Source organism: Aegilops tauschii, chromosome 3, assembly GCF_002575655.3.
Source record: "Aegilops tauschii subsp. strangulata cultivar AL8/78 chromosome 3, Aet v6.0, whole genome shotgun sequence".
In the NCBI taxonomy this organism is placed as follows: domain Eukaryota; kingdom Viridiplantae; phylum Streptophyta; class Magnoliopsida; order Poales; family Poaceae; genus Aegilops; species Aegilops tauschii.
Window position 1 is genome coordinate 322,074,410 of NC_053037.3, and position 14,097 is coordinate 322,088,506.

Here is a 14,097-nt window from a genome sequence, read left to right on the forward strand (position 1 = left end):
ACAAAAAAATACATATATAAATATAATACATGTTTTCCTAGTCAAATTCAAGACCTAAAAACCCGTGCCTAACTTATAAACCCCATCGTTGTGAATACTAGGATTACCAGAAATTGTAAAATTCATAACATGAATATAATCTTCTAGCTGCCATCCGCGCACTACAATTATGAATTGATGTATCTTTGTCGCAATGTAAAAAACAAAAGCTAGAAAAGTATTTTAAACTTGGGACATAAACAAAAATGTTAATCAATAGGTCTAATCAAGGCTTTATAATCATGGTCGGCCTAGCATAGCAATTTCGACATTTATATCTTAATGTTTGTTTCAACTTTCAACACACATTGTGTACTAATGCTATAAGATTCCTAATTTATATGTGGGATCACCCTCACATGGAAAGAAAAGATGGGACCACATATCATCATTCAGATGAAAAACAGTAAGAGTGAAGCATGAGGACAAAAATGGTACTCCCTCCGTAAACTAATATAAGAGTGTTTAGAACACTACTTTAGTAATCTAAATGCTCTTATATTAGTTTACAGAGGGAGTATATTCTACCAAGCACCAAGTCTCACCAACCATGTGTGCACGCTATAACAAAGTTACTACAAGCTTGGACTCTTTTCCCGTTTGACAAAGTCCAACATTGTAGACACTTAAAAAGTTTCAGTGGTTCTGTTATGCCCCGTTGGATAGAATTAGCAGTTGATCCAAAAGCTTGCTTCTCTCTTAATCATACTAACCCGCCAGACAAGTAGCTTGGTCTAACCCTTTTTTTTACCTATTATAGTCTTTGTATGTATGACTTGCACTTGCATATTTTCGTGGCTAATTTTCTACAACATATTATGACACAAGCGCTCCGTACCACAGTAAATCAACCGTAAATTGAGTCCTAGTAGTTTCGTCAGGTTTAACTGCTTTCATGGTAAATAATGAATAGAAGTTGCTAAACCGAGAACTATGATCACAAGCAATTTGGAATGCTACCTTGAGAGAAATAATCTGCAATTTGCCTATTTGCGTGTTCACAAATGACCGATGTTTTGCACTAACATCCCCTACCGCAAAAAAAGTATATATGGGCTATATCTGTCAAAAGAGAGAAGAGCTTAAAAGATAAAACCAACGAGATAAGAGAGAAAGCCACGCCTACAACCTCTTCAGTTCATGGATTGGACATGGCCCGAGTGAGTGTGCATACAAAGAGGCATTGTGTCAGCCGTACAGGGCTGCTGAAATTTCACTTTGCTTGCCTTCTTTTTTTCTCTAACCTGGCAGTTCAATCAAAGCTAGGGAATGTCATGACCTATAAGATATATATCAGATCTGCTGACATAGTAATCCTCTGGTCACATGCCGAGAAATCCGATCATCTCGCTTTGCAATCAAGCAAACAAACGATTTAATCATTGCACTCCCAAAACAACAATAAATCCAAAGAGATGTCTACATCATGTAGCATAAAACAATCAACTCATCAATTCAGTCATACGCTACCACTTACAGAAAATGGAAACTTTATTACACTACGCGCCATCCATCATTGAACCGAGATCATTTTTTGTACTGTATTGCGCGGAGAAAAGTGCTGCTAATGCAAGGTTGGAAAGCTTCTACAGTGATGAATGGATATATTAGAGCAGACCAATGCCCCACTCGAGTACTAAGCATCATACAGTCCATTGTGCTGTGTCAGTAAAGGCACTCATGTCTGATTGATCAAGACATTAAAAAGTTGCTGACACTTTACATTTCTTACTCAAGTTACCCTACCAGGTAAGCAGATCCATTCATTTGCATTCACAAACTTCAGACAACATACAGATCTCGCAATAAGTTACTTAGGACCACATTTTACATTTCAACTGCGTTAAGGCAGAAGAAAAGAGAGAAAACCTAAGACTCAGCACCATCATCAATAGTGGTATAGTTCAGTAACATCATAAGCACAAGACATGATAGAAGGTACAGTACCAGTTTATAAGCGTTAAAGGGATATATATGATCCAGTGCATAGGAAACAATGTTGTTCAAATAACAGATGAGCAAGTGGAGTTAAGAAAACAGAGGACCTCAATTCGATGCCGCGTTTATTAATAAGGCAAGTGCCGCAGTTTTTTCTTTCTGAAGGGTGGTAACATTTATTGCTGCACCATCCATTTTCACCCAGAGAGTTGACCAAAACGAGCAATACAGAAATGTTAAAACCTAGTAGACAGCAGGTCAGCACATGGGCTAACCTCCCACTGCAACAAATAATTTCCGAAATGGGTGGCACTGATTCAATTTAAAGCACTGCAGCCTGGTAGGTCATGGCACCCAACTGGCACCTAAAATATTGGTACCAGACCAGATCATGGCACCTAAAACATGATGCTCAGTTGCTCATTAACATACGCAAAAGAGGACAAGGTATAAGACTGCAATACCTGCAACATGTTCGTTCTAAGCTGGAATGATAACCAATGCAAGGAATAAAAAGAAAGGGTTGAACAACCCACTTGAATAAACTCCAGCTCCCTTCTAAAAGAAGGAGGCACGCCTTTTCTTTGCTGAGTAGATGAATGACTGAAATACACAGATGCATAATGAACAAAATTGAGTTGATTTGGCCATGGTGTCTCTACAAGGAACAGCTCCAGCAAAAGGGAATGAACTCTAATAAGTAATAATGTAGAAGGTGTTGAGCTGAGAACAGTAAGACCAAAAAAAAAATATGGCAAGGCTACTGGCCATCATCAAGCAACAGGTTGCAATTCTTCAGTAAGATGACCCTGGAAAAGAGTGTCATATCTCAAGCTCCTTGTGACATCAAAGAAATGTGCCACGGCTTCTTCTGGTGTTTTTTGAAGAACACCATGGCCCAGGTTAAGTATATGACCTTTCGGACCAGCTGCTTTCACAACCCTACATAGTATAACATGAGGGGAAACAATCATTAGCAATACCTACAAATGTATTTTGAAAATAGTGAGTGAATTGTGCAACCCAGTTAGATCATCAACTGATACAAAGTCCTATGACATAATACAAACCCCCTAAAATTGCAGCACTTAGAAGTTAAAGCTAATGTATCCCTGCCAAAAGAGAATGAAACACCCTGTGATCATGTGATGTGATAATCTATTTATTCTTTTACAACCAGAAGTTGGAAGACATTTAAAGATGGAACACTGCAAAATACAAATAGCTTACTTGGTACGAAATTGAAGGAATCAGAAATGAAATCAGTTGCACAAGTGGCACAGTTGCACTGAGATGAACTAAGAAGGCCTTAACAGGCCATACAACATAGGGTCAATGACAGTAGCGAAGCCTACTTCAAGCTGTGTGGAGAATTGACCACACAGCATTTTTGCAAAACCCTTAAGCACTAGTAAAATTTATGCAAAAGATAGTATAAATTTGTAGACACTAATGTATTTGACATCACAAATTTAAATTGACATCACATGCTTGAATTCCTTGCACAGCCACTGGTTGATGAGTGAAGACTTAATATGAATAACTGATGACAGAACATATAAAACAAATAAAGAAGTTTGTAGGCCTCACTGATAAACTGTTCGGTGTGTATTTATATAAAAACTAATACTAACATAAAATAAGTGCACGATGAAGTATTGACTAACCTATGAATTTCATGAGTCAATACTGGTAATGGGGAAAATAGATATGCTGGGTCCACATTCCCTTGTACACTAATTCCATCACCAACGCGCCTCCTTCCATCTGCCATATCCACTGTCCAGTCAAGCCCAATAACATCAACTCCTATGTCCTTCATGCGCTCGAGCAAGCCTCCATTTCCATTTATATACAGCACAAGTGGTATGTGAGGGCATTCTGTCTTAATCTTGGCCACAATCTGCCAATGAAATAGTTTCATAAAGATCAAAAGAACATAATCAACAGAACTCTTTTAACTTTTGCTAACCTTACAAACTATGTACTCGAAGGTTTAAATTGAACTCTTTAGGTTGCATTAGATATTCATTTTAAAGTGATAGGGCTCAAAAGAAATCACCATTTATGACCAAAATAAGTCATCGGTATGCGCCAATGGCGTTTTACCTCCTTGCAGATATGTAAAGTCAAGTATAGCACAATACAGTATCCAAATGCATGCATATAAGAACATGTTGCTGACATGAACATGGTTTCCGACTGTTTGTATTGATTCTTGCATGCTCGTTGTGTGTTCCTTATCGGATTATAGAAGAACTTGCAATCATAACCGTACAGTTTCATAAAGTGGGTACAGTATACCAGCAGTTACAAAGAGTTTAAAGAAGCACATCATATAAGAAGTATTTGAGTATAAACACAACGAAAGATATTTTACAATACATGTTGAACTTGGGAACATAACACTGACAATCATTAATGCTCTATTATACAGTGCAGCTCCAACCTGGTCGACAGTAGACACACCATCCACCATGTCATAAGGAAATAGATAAGAGCGAGAGAAAGGAAGGAACAGGTACCTGTCTGATATATGGTTTTGACCATTGCTCCCATACATGAGGTGGAAGTTGCCCACCCCATGAATCAAATATCTGTATACACTGAGCACCAGAGTTTACTTGGTAAATGATGTAGTCAGATATAGCTTCTGCGAGGTGAGAGAGAAGGCCCCTCAAGACATTTGGTGCTGTGTGGCACATGCGCTTTATATTTGTGTAAGTGTTGGTCATCCCTCCTTCAACAACATAAGTTGCAATTGTCCATGGGGCCCCCACGAATCCTAGCAAAGCAGCTTCTCCATCAATCTAGCAGGTAGTGGAAACAGAGGCGCATGAGTGTCAGAAGAAAATCCAGTGCAAGTGCATAGATAAAGCAGATTTAGTTCAATTCTTTATATAAAGGGCTACTTATAAAGCTTATTAGTGCTGATGAGAATACTATGCGATGAGTGTATAACAATAAACATTAGAACGCTGAAAACAAAAATCAAGTAAGATATGATGATCTTAGTTTGTACTCCCTCCGTTTCTAAATATAAGTCTTTTTAGAGATTCCAATATGGAGCAAAATGAGTGAATCTACACTCTAAAGTATGTCTATATACATCTGTATGTAGTCCATCTTGAAATCTCTAAAAAGACTTATTTAGGAACGGAGGGAGTAATATACAAATATCATCATACTCATGTTTGACTACAAGCTGCTGGAAGATTTAAATTTTGAATTGGACCAGAGAATTGAAACAAGCATTAGCATCATCATTTATTTCAAAGCATGTAAAAGAGGAGAGCATGTGGTAATAGCTATAGTATACATAATCAATGTTTAGAATGCCAAAAAGGCATCGGCATAAGCCTGCCCACTAACATCCAAATGCTTGGAAACCCAACAAGTTCCACAGTCTCCTTTCTTTTGCAGCCTCCAGTTTACATTCCCAACGTTGTGAACTGTGGAGTATACGCCGGCTAACCAGAATGTATCAGTTTTTTGTCATCCACACGTTACATATCACTATTTCTTTCTGAGATTTATATCAGCTAGCAGTCAGGCATAGAGGCAGAAATAGTCCTGAAGCTACCAAATTACACCATCAGTTTTGGTTTTACTGACTCTACACTGTGAGCTTGATGTCAACCATGCAGCCATTGTTTGAAATCACTTTAGTCAATGATAAAAACAAGCTGCAAGCAAATACACGTAATGTTCATCACCTGTTGGACCGACAGAATCACGACAACTTCTGTGAGTTCACTGGCAATTCTCCTATGAGACCCTCCTCTATGAGTCACGATAACTGCAGTACAATAGCTCTATTCAGCAACGATTTCTAGGTTTCGTCGTACACCTAATTGGTAACCAACAATTTCATCCCACAGTACCATTTTCATAACGCAAAACCACACCACTACTTGATTCCTATGATGCCTATACAAGGTCTCTAAACACCAATTCACCACAAACCACCAATGCTAATTTATTACAACAAAAAACAACGGCAATTTTAACCTTTCATAGCTAAGCACGCAAATGTATCGGCGTTACCTCGCTGCGCAGAATCTTGAGCGACTCCCCAACGAACTGGAGCTTATCGAGATCTATGGGAACGAGCTCCCTGACCTGTTCCTCCGTCCGCACGGGCGACTGGATCACCGGCCCCTTGGATTCCGAGATATCGAACGGCACCCCGATGGCCGGCAGGGGCGTGAGTATGTCCGAGAACAGGATGACGCCGTCGGGTGCGAAGGCGTGCCACGGCTGTAGCGTGATTTCGACGATGAGGTCGGTGGTCTCCGACCGCTCCCGGAACGAAGGGTGGCGCTTGGACAGCGCCTGGTACGACGCCATGTACCGCCCAGCCTGCCGCATCATCCACGCCGGCGGCCTAGGCAGCCCATCCTCGCCCCTCGCCGCACGTATGAGCAGCGGTTCTTCTGGCGATGCGATGGGTGCTGGTCAGATTGGGGCGGAAATGTCGGGGAGGGAGAGTAAGGAATACTAGAGCGGTTGGTTTTACCGGACGAGAGGGAGGCGGAGATAGCAGCGCGACGGCTACGCCGGCGGTGGGTAGAGGATGAGGAGGCAGGCGCCGCGGAGAGGAAGGCGGCGGCCGTGGCCGTAGCCGCGGCGGCGGTCGTCGGGGACATCATGGCGCTCGCGAGGTCGCGCTGCTTTGCTTATCTGATTTTGGGTTGGGGGTGGGAGTTCGGGTTTGGGTGCGATGGAGGGCAGAACAGGGGTCCCAACAACTGACGAACGTCTTCAGGCCATTTCTTTCGTGGTTTATTTGAGCCTTTGGAAAGAAGCTGCGTTCTAGAAGCCGAATCTATAAACTTTTAAAATAAAATTTTGGATTGGGCTAGAAAGAACTTGGCCTTTGAGTATATGACAAAAACTAGAACCGCAATCCGTCAAAACCAAAACAGCCCGTAGTTATGTGATTAGAGCATCTCCAGCCGCGCCCCCAACAGGTCCCTCAGGCCACTTTTTCGGCGCCGGCGTCAAAAAAACGCCCCAGTCGCGGCCCTAGGACGCCGAAAATCGCCGGTTCGGCCTTTTTTCCGCCCGGCGGTCACAGGCCGAACCCGGCACACTGGGGGGCAATTGGGGGCTCCGGCGCAAGGGAAAAGCGCGGCTGGCCCACACCGTTAGGGGAAAGTCAAGGTTTTCTTCCCCGACTCGCCTCCCACCCCTGCGCCCTCGACCGCCACTAGCTATATCCCGGCGCCGCCCGCCGCCCTTCACCGCTAGATAGCCATTCCCCGCCGGAAAAATAGCAGAGCTTCACCGCGGCAGCCCCTCCAACAGCAGCTGGGCGTTTCCGGCCGCCGTTTCCGGCCGCGGAGGGGCAGTTTAGCGGCGGGTACACGCCCACCGGGCGCAAGGTGTTCGGCGATTTGCCTGCCTCGGCGATAGACTCGGATGACGAGGAAGTGCTCGCCGCGCTGCTGGAGGAGGAAGCCGAGGCCGACGTCCAGGAAGAAGAGCATCTCATGGTGCTCGCCGCCCTCGCCCAGCTGCTGGCGAGCAATGAAAAGCCGCGACGAGGTGGGTCGGCGTGAAAGCAAAGAACCGACATCGTCTCGAAGGCTACTGCATGCTCTACTCCGACTACTTCGCCGATGCTCCACTTCACGGCGAGAAAACATTTCGGCGCCGTTATCGGATGAGCCAAAAGCTCTTCTTCAGGATTGTGAATTCCATCCGGGAGTTCGACAACTACTTCAAGTGCAAGATGGATTGCACCGGCGCCCTTGGATTCACCTCCATCCAGAAGTGCACGACAACGATGAGGATGCTTGCATACGGAGCTCCCGGTGATTCACTCGACGACTATGGGCGCATGGCCGAGTCCACCAGCATAGAGTGTTTCTACAAGTTCTGTCGGGCAGTGGTGGCAGTGTTTGGACCGCAATACTTGAGAACACCCAATGCGGAAGACATTGCTCTGATCCTAGCACAGAATACAGCAAGAGGATTTCCTGGGATGCTTGGAAGCATCGACTGCATGCATTGGAAATGGAAGAATTGCCCATTTGCTTGGCAGGGGATGTACAAAGGCGCCAAAGGCGGTTGCAGTGTGGTACTTGAGGCGGTGGCCACACAGGACCTCTGGATTTGGCACTCCTTCTTTGGTATGCCAGGAACTCACAATGACATCAACGTGCTGCAGTGCTCTCCTGTCTTTGCCAAGCTTGTTGAAGGTCATTCTCCTCTGGTGAACTTCGAGATCAATGGGCGGCACTACAACAAGGGGTACTATCTAGCTGATGGCATCTATCCGAGATAGTCGACATTTGTGAAGACGATCTCAAACCCTGTGGCAGGAGGCAAGAACGTTTGGTTTGCGAAGATTCAGGAGGCTTGCAGGAAGGATGTCGAGCGGGCATTTGGTGTGCTTCAATCTCGATTTGCTGTTGTCCGGTACCCCGCTCAGACCTGTTCCAAAGATCAAACGTGGGAGATTATGACTTGTTGTGTCATCTTGCACCACATGATCATCAAGAGCGAGCAAGAAGACCCAGTGTTTGACACTGAACCATACTATAGGCAGGGTCCTCTAGCCGAAGTTGATCACCAGTTACCGGCAACCTGGACTGCCTATCTCAGTATGCGTTACGAGATCCGAGACCCACAGGTGCATCATCAACTGCAGAAAGATCTGATTGAGCACCTATGGAGGCTCAAGGGGGACGCCGTGTGATGAAATATGAGTTTTTATTTGTTGAACTATATAATTTGTATTGAACTATTTGTTGTTGTACTATTTTGTTGAAGTATTTGATTTTTTTGTGATGAAATATGTGATAAGAAAAAATTGTGTTGATAATTGAACGCCGAGACACGGCGAACCACGCCGAATATGGGCCTATTCTCGCCCATATGGGCCCTTTATTCGCCGAAATGGGGCTGAAAAGTGGGCCAATTTCGGCGCCTGGGGGCGACGACTGGGCGCAAAACCGCCCCAGCACCGATTGTATCGCCGGCTCGCCCCCAGGGGGCGATTTTTATGTGTCCTGGGGGGCAACGGCTGGAGATGCTCTTACTATGCATACTTGTGTAACTTTAAAAATTATGAAAAATTAAGACGTAACAAAGAACTCATATGACCGTACTTTGTGAAAAATTCAGAAATTGATCATCAAATAATTAATTCAAATACTAGAGGCAAACGTTTTTGTTTCAGCACAAAACTTATAACAAACTTACAATTGCAACATCCCAAAGGCTATTCTTGACACATTATTAAAAACAAAGATATAAATATGACCACGTCAGTAGCAATAATCATATTGACACACAAAAAACAAGAAAGAAAATATTGGGTTGCCTCCCAACAAGCACTTTACTTAATGCCTTTTAGCTAGGCATGATACTATGCATGTCTTTTTTCATTATTCAAAGATAGAACATTAATAATACTCCCATTTTTAATGGGTTCTCTCATCATTCCAAGTTTATGTTAACCAGGTTTAACCTCATCGTTACGTACTTCTATATCCTCATTAACAATTTTTACCACATTATCAAGTTTTTCAACTAAGATTATGTTACCGCCTTTTGAGTCTAGTAACCAGCTAACTTTTGTTCTATACCCTCAATTTTCCTAGACTAAAGGACCACATTAGAATTAACTTATTTGCAATATTGTATAGTCCTTTGAAATTAATGTACATCCTAACTTTGATCTCATTCAACTGATGGGATTCGTTGCATGGAAAATAATTTTTTCATTGCATGGAAAACAAATTTGTTTTTCTAAGAGAGAACGAATTCACACAAGATCTAATCTACTAGATGCTAGCAACGAGCGGGAAAAATTCTACATACCCTTGTTGACGGAGAGCGGACACGTCCTAACAAACGTGGTTGGTGTAGTCGTACTTTCTTCACGATCCAATCTGATCAAGCACCGCACGAACGGCACCTCCGAGATATGCATACATACGGCTCAGTGACGTCTCGTTCTTCTTGATCCAGCAAGCAAGAGGGAGAGGTGGATGGGATCTAGGCCAGTAGCACAACGGCGTGGTGGTGGAAGTATGGTGAAAATCAGGCACAACTTCGCTAAGAACTGTGTGGACGAGGGATGTATGAAACGAGAGGGAGGCGGCCAGCAACCGGGGTGTGAGGTGCCGCGACAAGCTCCTCCCTCCTGTATTTGTAGGCATGGGGGTAGGCTTGGCCCCTCCTCCTAGCCTGTAAGGGCTGCACACCAAAGAGGGGAAGGAAATCCCCTCCTTCCTTCCCCACCAATCGTGATCCCTCCTTTCTAAGGATCTTGATCTTATCTCTTCGTAATTTGATCATATTCCTTTTAGGGGGGATTGGTGCGCATGGACTAGAGCTGTGTCACCTTGGGCCACTACCCACGCCCCTATGGGTCCCTCCACGCAGGTGGGCCCCACTCCGAAAGCTTTTAGAACCTTCCTCGTACAATACCGAAAAATCCCAAACTTTTTTACTTTCCAAGTTTCCATGTATGTTTTCTTTGTCTCCGGACCATTTCGAAGCTCCTGGTGATGTCTAGGATCCCATCCGAGACTCCGAATCAAAATTCGATAAACCATCTTATTATCTCATCGAACCCTAGCGACACCAAACATTAAGTGTGTGACCCTACGGGTTCAAGAATATGTGGACATGATCAAGACTCCTCTTCGATCAATAACCAATAGCAGGACCATGGATGCCCATAATGATTCACACATATGCCACGAAGATATTTCATAGGTTGAACCACGATGTCAAGGATTCAGATAATCCCATATACAATTCCCTTTGTCCGGCGATATGTTACTTGCCCGAGATTCGATCGCCGGTATCACCATACCTAGTTCAATCTCGTTGCTGGCAAGTTCTCTTTACTCGTTCCATAATACAATCTCCCCATGACCAAACACTTTAATCACATGCTTGCAAGCTACCGATGTCGCTTGAACTAAGTCGGTATTTCCCCAAAGAGGAAGGGATGATGCAACACAGCTACGGTAGGTATTTCCCTTAGTGATGAAACCAAGGTTATCGAACTAGTAGGAGAATCACGCAACACTATGTAAACGGTACCTGCACACAAAGAACAAATACTTGCAACCCGACGCGTAAGAGGGGTTGTCAATCCCTCCCGGCTAAAAAAATAGATAAATTTGTAGTAGATTGGATAAATTGATCTCTCGATAAAACAAAATAAAATAAATAAAGAAAAAGTGCAGTAAGGTATTTTTGGGTTTTTGGAATAATAGATCTGAAAATAAAAGTGAATAAAAATATATCTCGAAGGCAAATATGATAAAGAATAGAGCCGGGTACCGTAGATTTCACTAGTGGTTTCTCTCGAGAAAAATAGCATACGGTGGGTAAACAAATTACTATTGGGCAATTGATAGAACTACAAATAATTATGACGATATCCAGGCAATGATCATTGTACAGGCATCACGTCCAAGATTAGTAGACCGACTCCTGCCTGCATCTACTACTATTACTCCATACATCGACCGCTATCAAGCATGCATCTAGTGTATTAAGTTCATGGAGAAACTGAGTAATGCAATAAGAACGATGACATGATGTGGACAAGATCTATTCATGTAGGAATAGACCCCATCTTGTTATCCTTAATAGCAATGATACATACGTGTCATGTCCCCTTCTGTCACTGGGATTGAGCACCGTAAAATCAAACCCGTCACAAAGCACTTCTTCCTGTGGCAAGAAAAATCGATCTAGTCGGCCTACCTAAATCAAAGATTCAAAGAAGAAATATGAGGCTATAAGTAATCATGCATATAAGAGATCAAAAGAATACTCAAATAACTTTCATGGATAAAATAGATCTGATCATAAACTCAAAGTTCATCGGATCCCAACAAACACACCGCAAAAAGAGTTGCATCAAATAGATCTCCAAGAGACCATTGTACTGAGAATCAAGAGAGAGAGAGAGAGAGGAAGCCATCTCGCTACTAACTACGGACCCGAAGGTCTACAATGAACTACTCACGCATCATCGGGGAGGCACCAATGAGGATGATGAACCCCTCCGTTATGGTGTCTAGATTGGGTCTCGTGGTTCTGGAACTTGCGGCGTCTGGAATTATGTTTCGTCGACTCCCTTAGGGTTTTTGGATTTTCGGGGTATTTATAGAGCAAAGAGGCGGTGCGGGGCCACCGAGGTGGGCACAACCCACCAGGGCGCGCCTGGGCCCCCGAGCGCGCCCAGGTGGGTTATGCCCCACTCGGGGAAACCCTCTGGTACTTCTTCGGCCCATATTGTGTCTTCTAGTCCAGAAAAAATCTCCAAAAAGTTCCGCTGCATTTGGACTCCGTTTGTATTGTTTTTCTGCGAAGTAAAAAACAAGCAAAAAACAACAACTGACACTGGGCACTATGTCAATAGGTTAGTCCCAAAAAAATGATATAAAGTTGCTATAAAATGATTGTAAAACATCCAAGAATGATAATATAACAGCATGGAACAATCAAAAATTATAGTTACGTTGGAGACGTATCAGCTACTTAAGATGTTGTGTCACCGAGAGGGCCCAGAGATATCTCTCCGTCGCATGGAGTGACAAGTCCCAGTCTTGATCCATGCAACCCAACTAGTACCTTCTGATATACCTAAAGAGCACCTTTATGATCACCCAATTACTAAGTGGCGTTTGATACCCACAAAGCATTCTTCCAATATTAGGGATGTTGGAAATATGCCCTAGAGGCAATAATAAATTGGTTATTATTATATTTCCTTGTTCATGATAATTATCTATTGTTCATGCTATAATTGTATTAACCGGAAACCGTAATACATGTGTGAATACATAGATCGTAAAATGTCCCTAGTAAGCCTCTAGTTGACTAGCTTGTTGATCAATAGATGGTCGTGGTTTCCTGACCATGGACATTGGATGTCATTGATAACGGGATCACATCATTGGGAGAATGATGTGACGGACAAGACCCAATCTTAAGCATAGCACAAGATCGTGTAGTTCGTTTGCTAAAGTTTTTCTAATGTCAAGTATCATTTCCTTAGACCATGAGATATTGCAACTCCCGATACCATAGGAATGCTTTGGGTGTACCAAACTTCACAATGTAACCGGGTGGCTATGAAGGTGCACTACAGGTATCTCCGAAAGTGTCTGTTGAGTTGGCACGAATCGAGACTGGGATTTGTCACTCCGTATGACGGAGAGGTATCTCTGGGCCCACTCGGTAATGCATCATCATAATGAGCTCAATGTGACTAAGGAGTTGGTCACGGGATCATGCGTTATGGAACGAGTAAAGAGACCTGCCGGTAACGAGATTGAACGAGGTATGGGGATATCGGCGATCGAATCTCGGGCAAGTAACATACCGATAGGCAAAGGTGTACCCAACAGTCTCTTTTGGGTATCCTATGAAGACGCATTTCTCCGTTTTGGGTTTGAGGTTATTAGGTTGAAACTTTTTCACATAAGCATCGCAGCATCAAATTTTAAGAAACGACAACTTTGGTTTCTTGCCAAACCATAGTTCATATAGTGTCGTCTCAACGGATTTTAGATGGTGCCCTATTTAATGTGAATGCAGCTGTCTCTAATGCATAACCCCAAAACGATAGTGGCAAATCGGTAAGAGACATCATAGATTGCACTATATCTAATAAAGTACGGTTACGATGTTCGGACACACCATTACGCTATGGTGTTCCAGGTGGCATGAGTTGCGAAATTATTCCGCAAATGAAGACCAAACTCGTAACTCAAATATTCTCCTCCACGATCAGATCATAGAAACTTTATTTTCTTGTTACGATGATTTTCTACTTCACTCTGAAATTATATGAACTTTTCAAATGTTTCAGACTTATGTTTCATCAAGAAGATATACCCATATCTGCTCAAATCATCTGTGAAGGTTAGAAAATAACGATACCCGCCGCGAGCCTCAACACTCATCGGATCGCATACATCAGTATGTATTATTTCCAATAAGTCAGTTGCTCGCTCCATTGTTCCGGAGAACGGAGTCTTAGTCATCTTGCCCATAAGGCATGGTTCGAAGCATCAAGTGATTCCAAAATCCATCGCATGGAGTTTCTTCACGCGCTTTACACCAATATGACCT

General features: G+C 43.1%; 1 protein-coding gene across 1 annotated transcript; it reads right to left on the minus strand.

The window, feature by feature from the left end:
* Window positions 1-2,513: 2,513 nt before the first annotated feature.
* Window positions 2,514-6,835, minus strand: LOC109758668 (uroporphyrinogen decarboxylase 1, chloroplastic). The gene is made up of 5 exons (XM_020317537.4): window positions 6,497-6,835; window positions 6,025-6,413; window positions 4,503-4,787; window positions 3,645-3,880; window positions 2,514-2,919 (listed from the first exon to the last, which is right to left on the minus strand). The coding sequence occupies exons 1-5, from the start codon at window positions 6,627-6,629 to the stop codon at window positions 2,751-2,753; spliced, it is 1,212 nt and encodes a 403-aa protein (XP_020173126.1). The 5' UTR covers window positions 6,630-6,835; the 3' UTR covers window positions 2,514-2,750.
* Between the last annotated feature and the right edge of the window lie 7,262 nt (window positions 6,836-14,097).

What these genes read in the sequence shown, in the direction of transcription:
- LOC109758668 (XM_020317537.4), bottom strand. Translation starts at nt 6,629, where the DNA reads ATGATGTCCCCGACGACCGCCGCCGCGGCTACGGCCACGGCCGCCGCC. An exon ending in CTCCGCCTCCCTCTCGTCCG is followed by an intron (nt 6,414 to 6,496) that starts GTAAAACCAACC and finishes TCGCATCGCCAG; the next exon opens with AAGAACCGCTGCTCATACGT. An exon ending in TCAAGATTCTGCGCAGCGAG is followed by an intron (nt 4,788 to 6,024) that starts GTAACGCCGATA and finishes ACTACCTGCTAG; the next exon opens with ATTGATGGAGAAGCTGCTTT.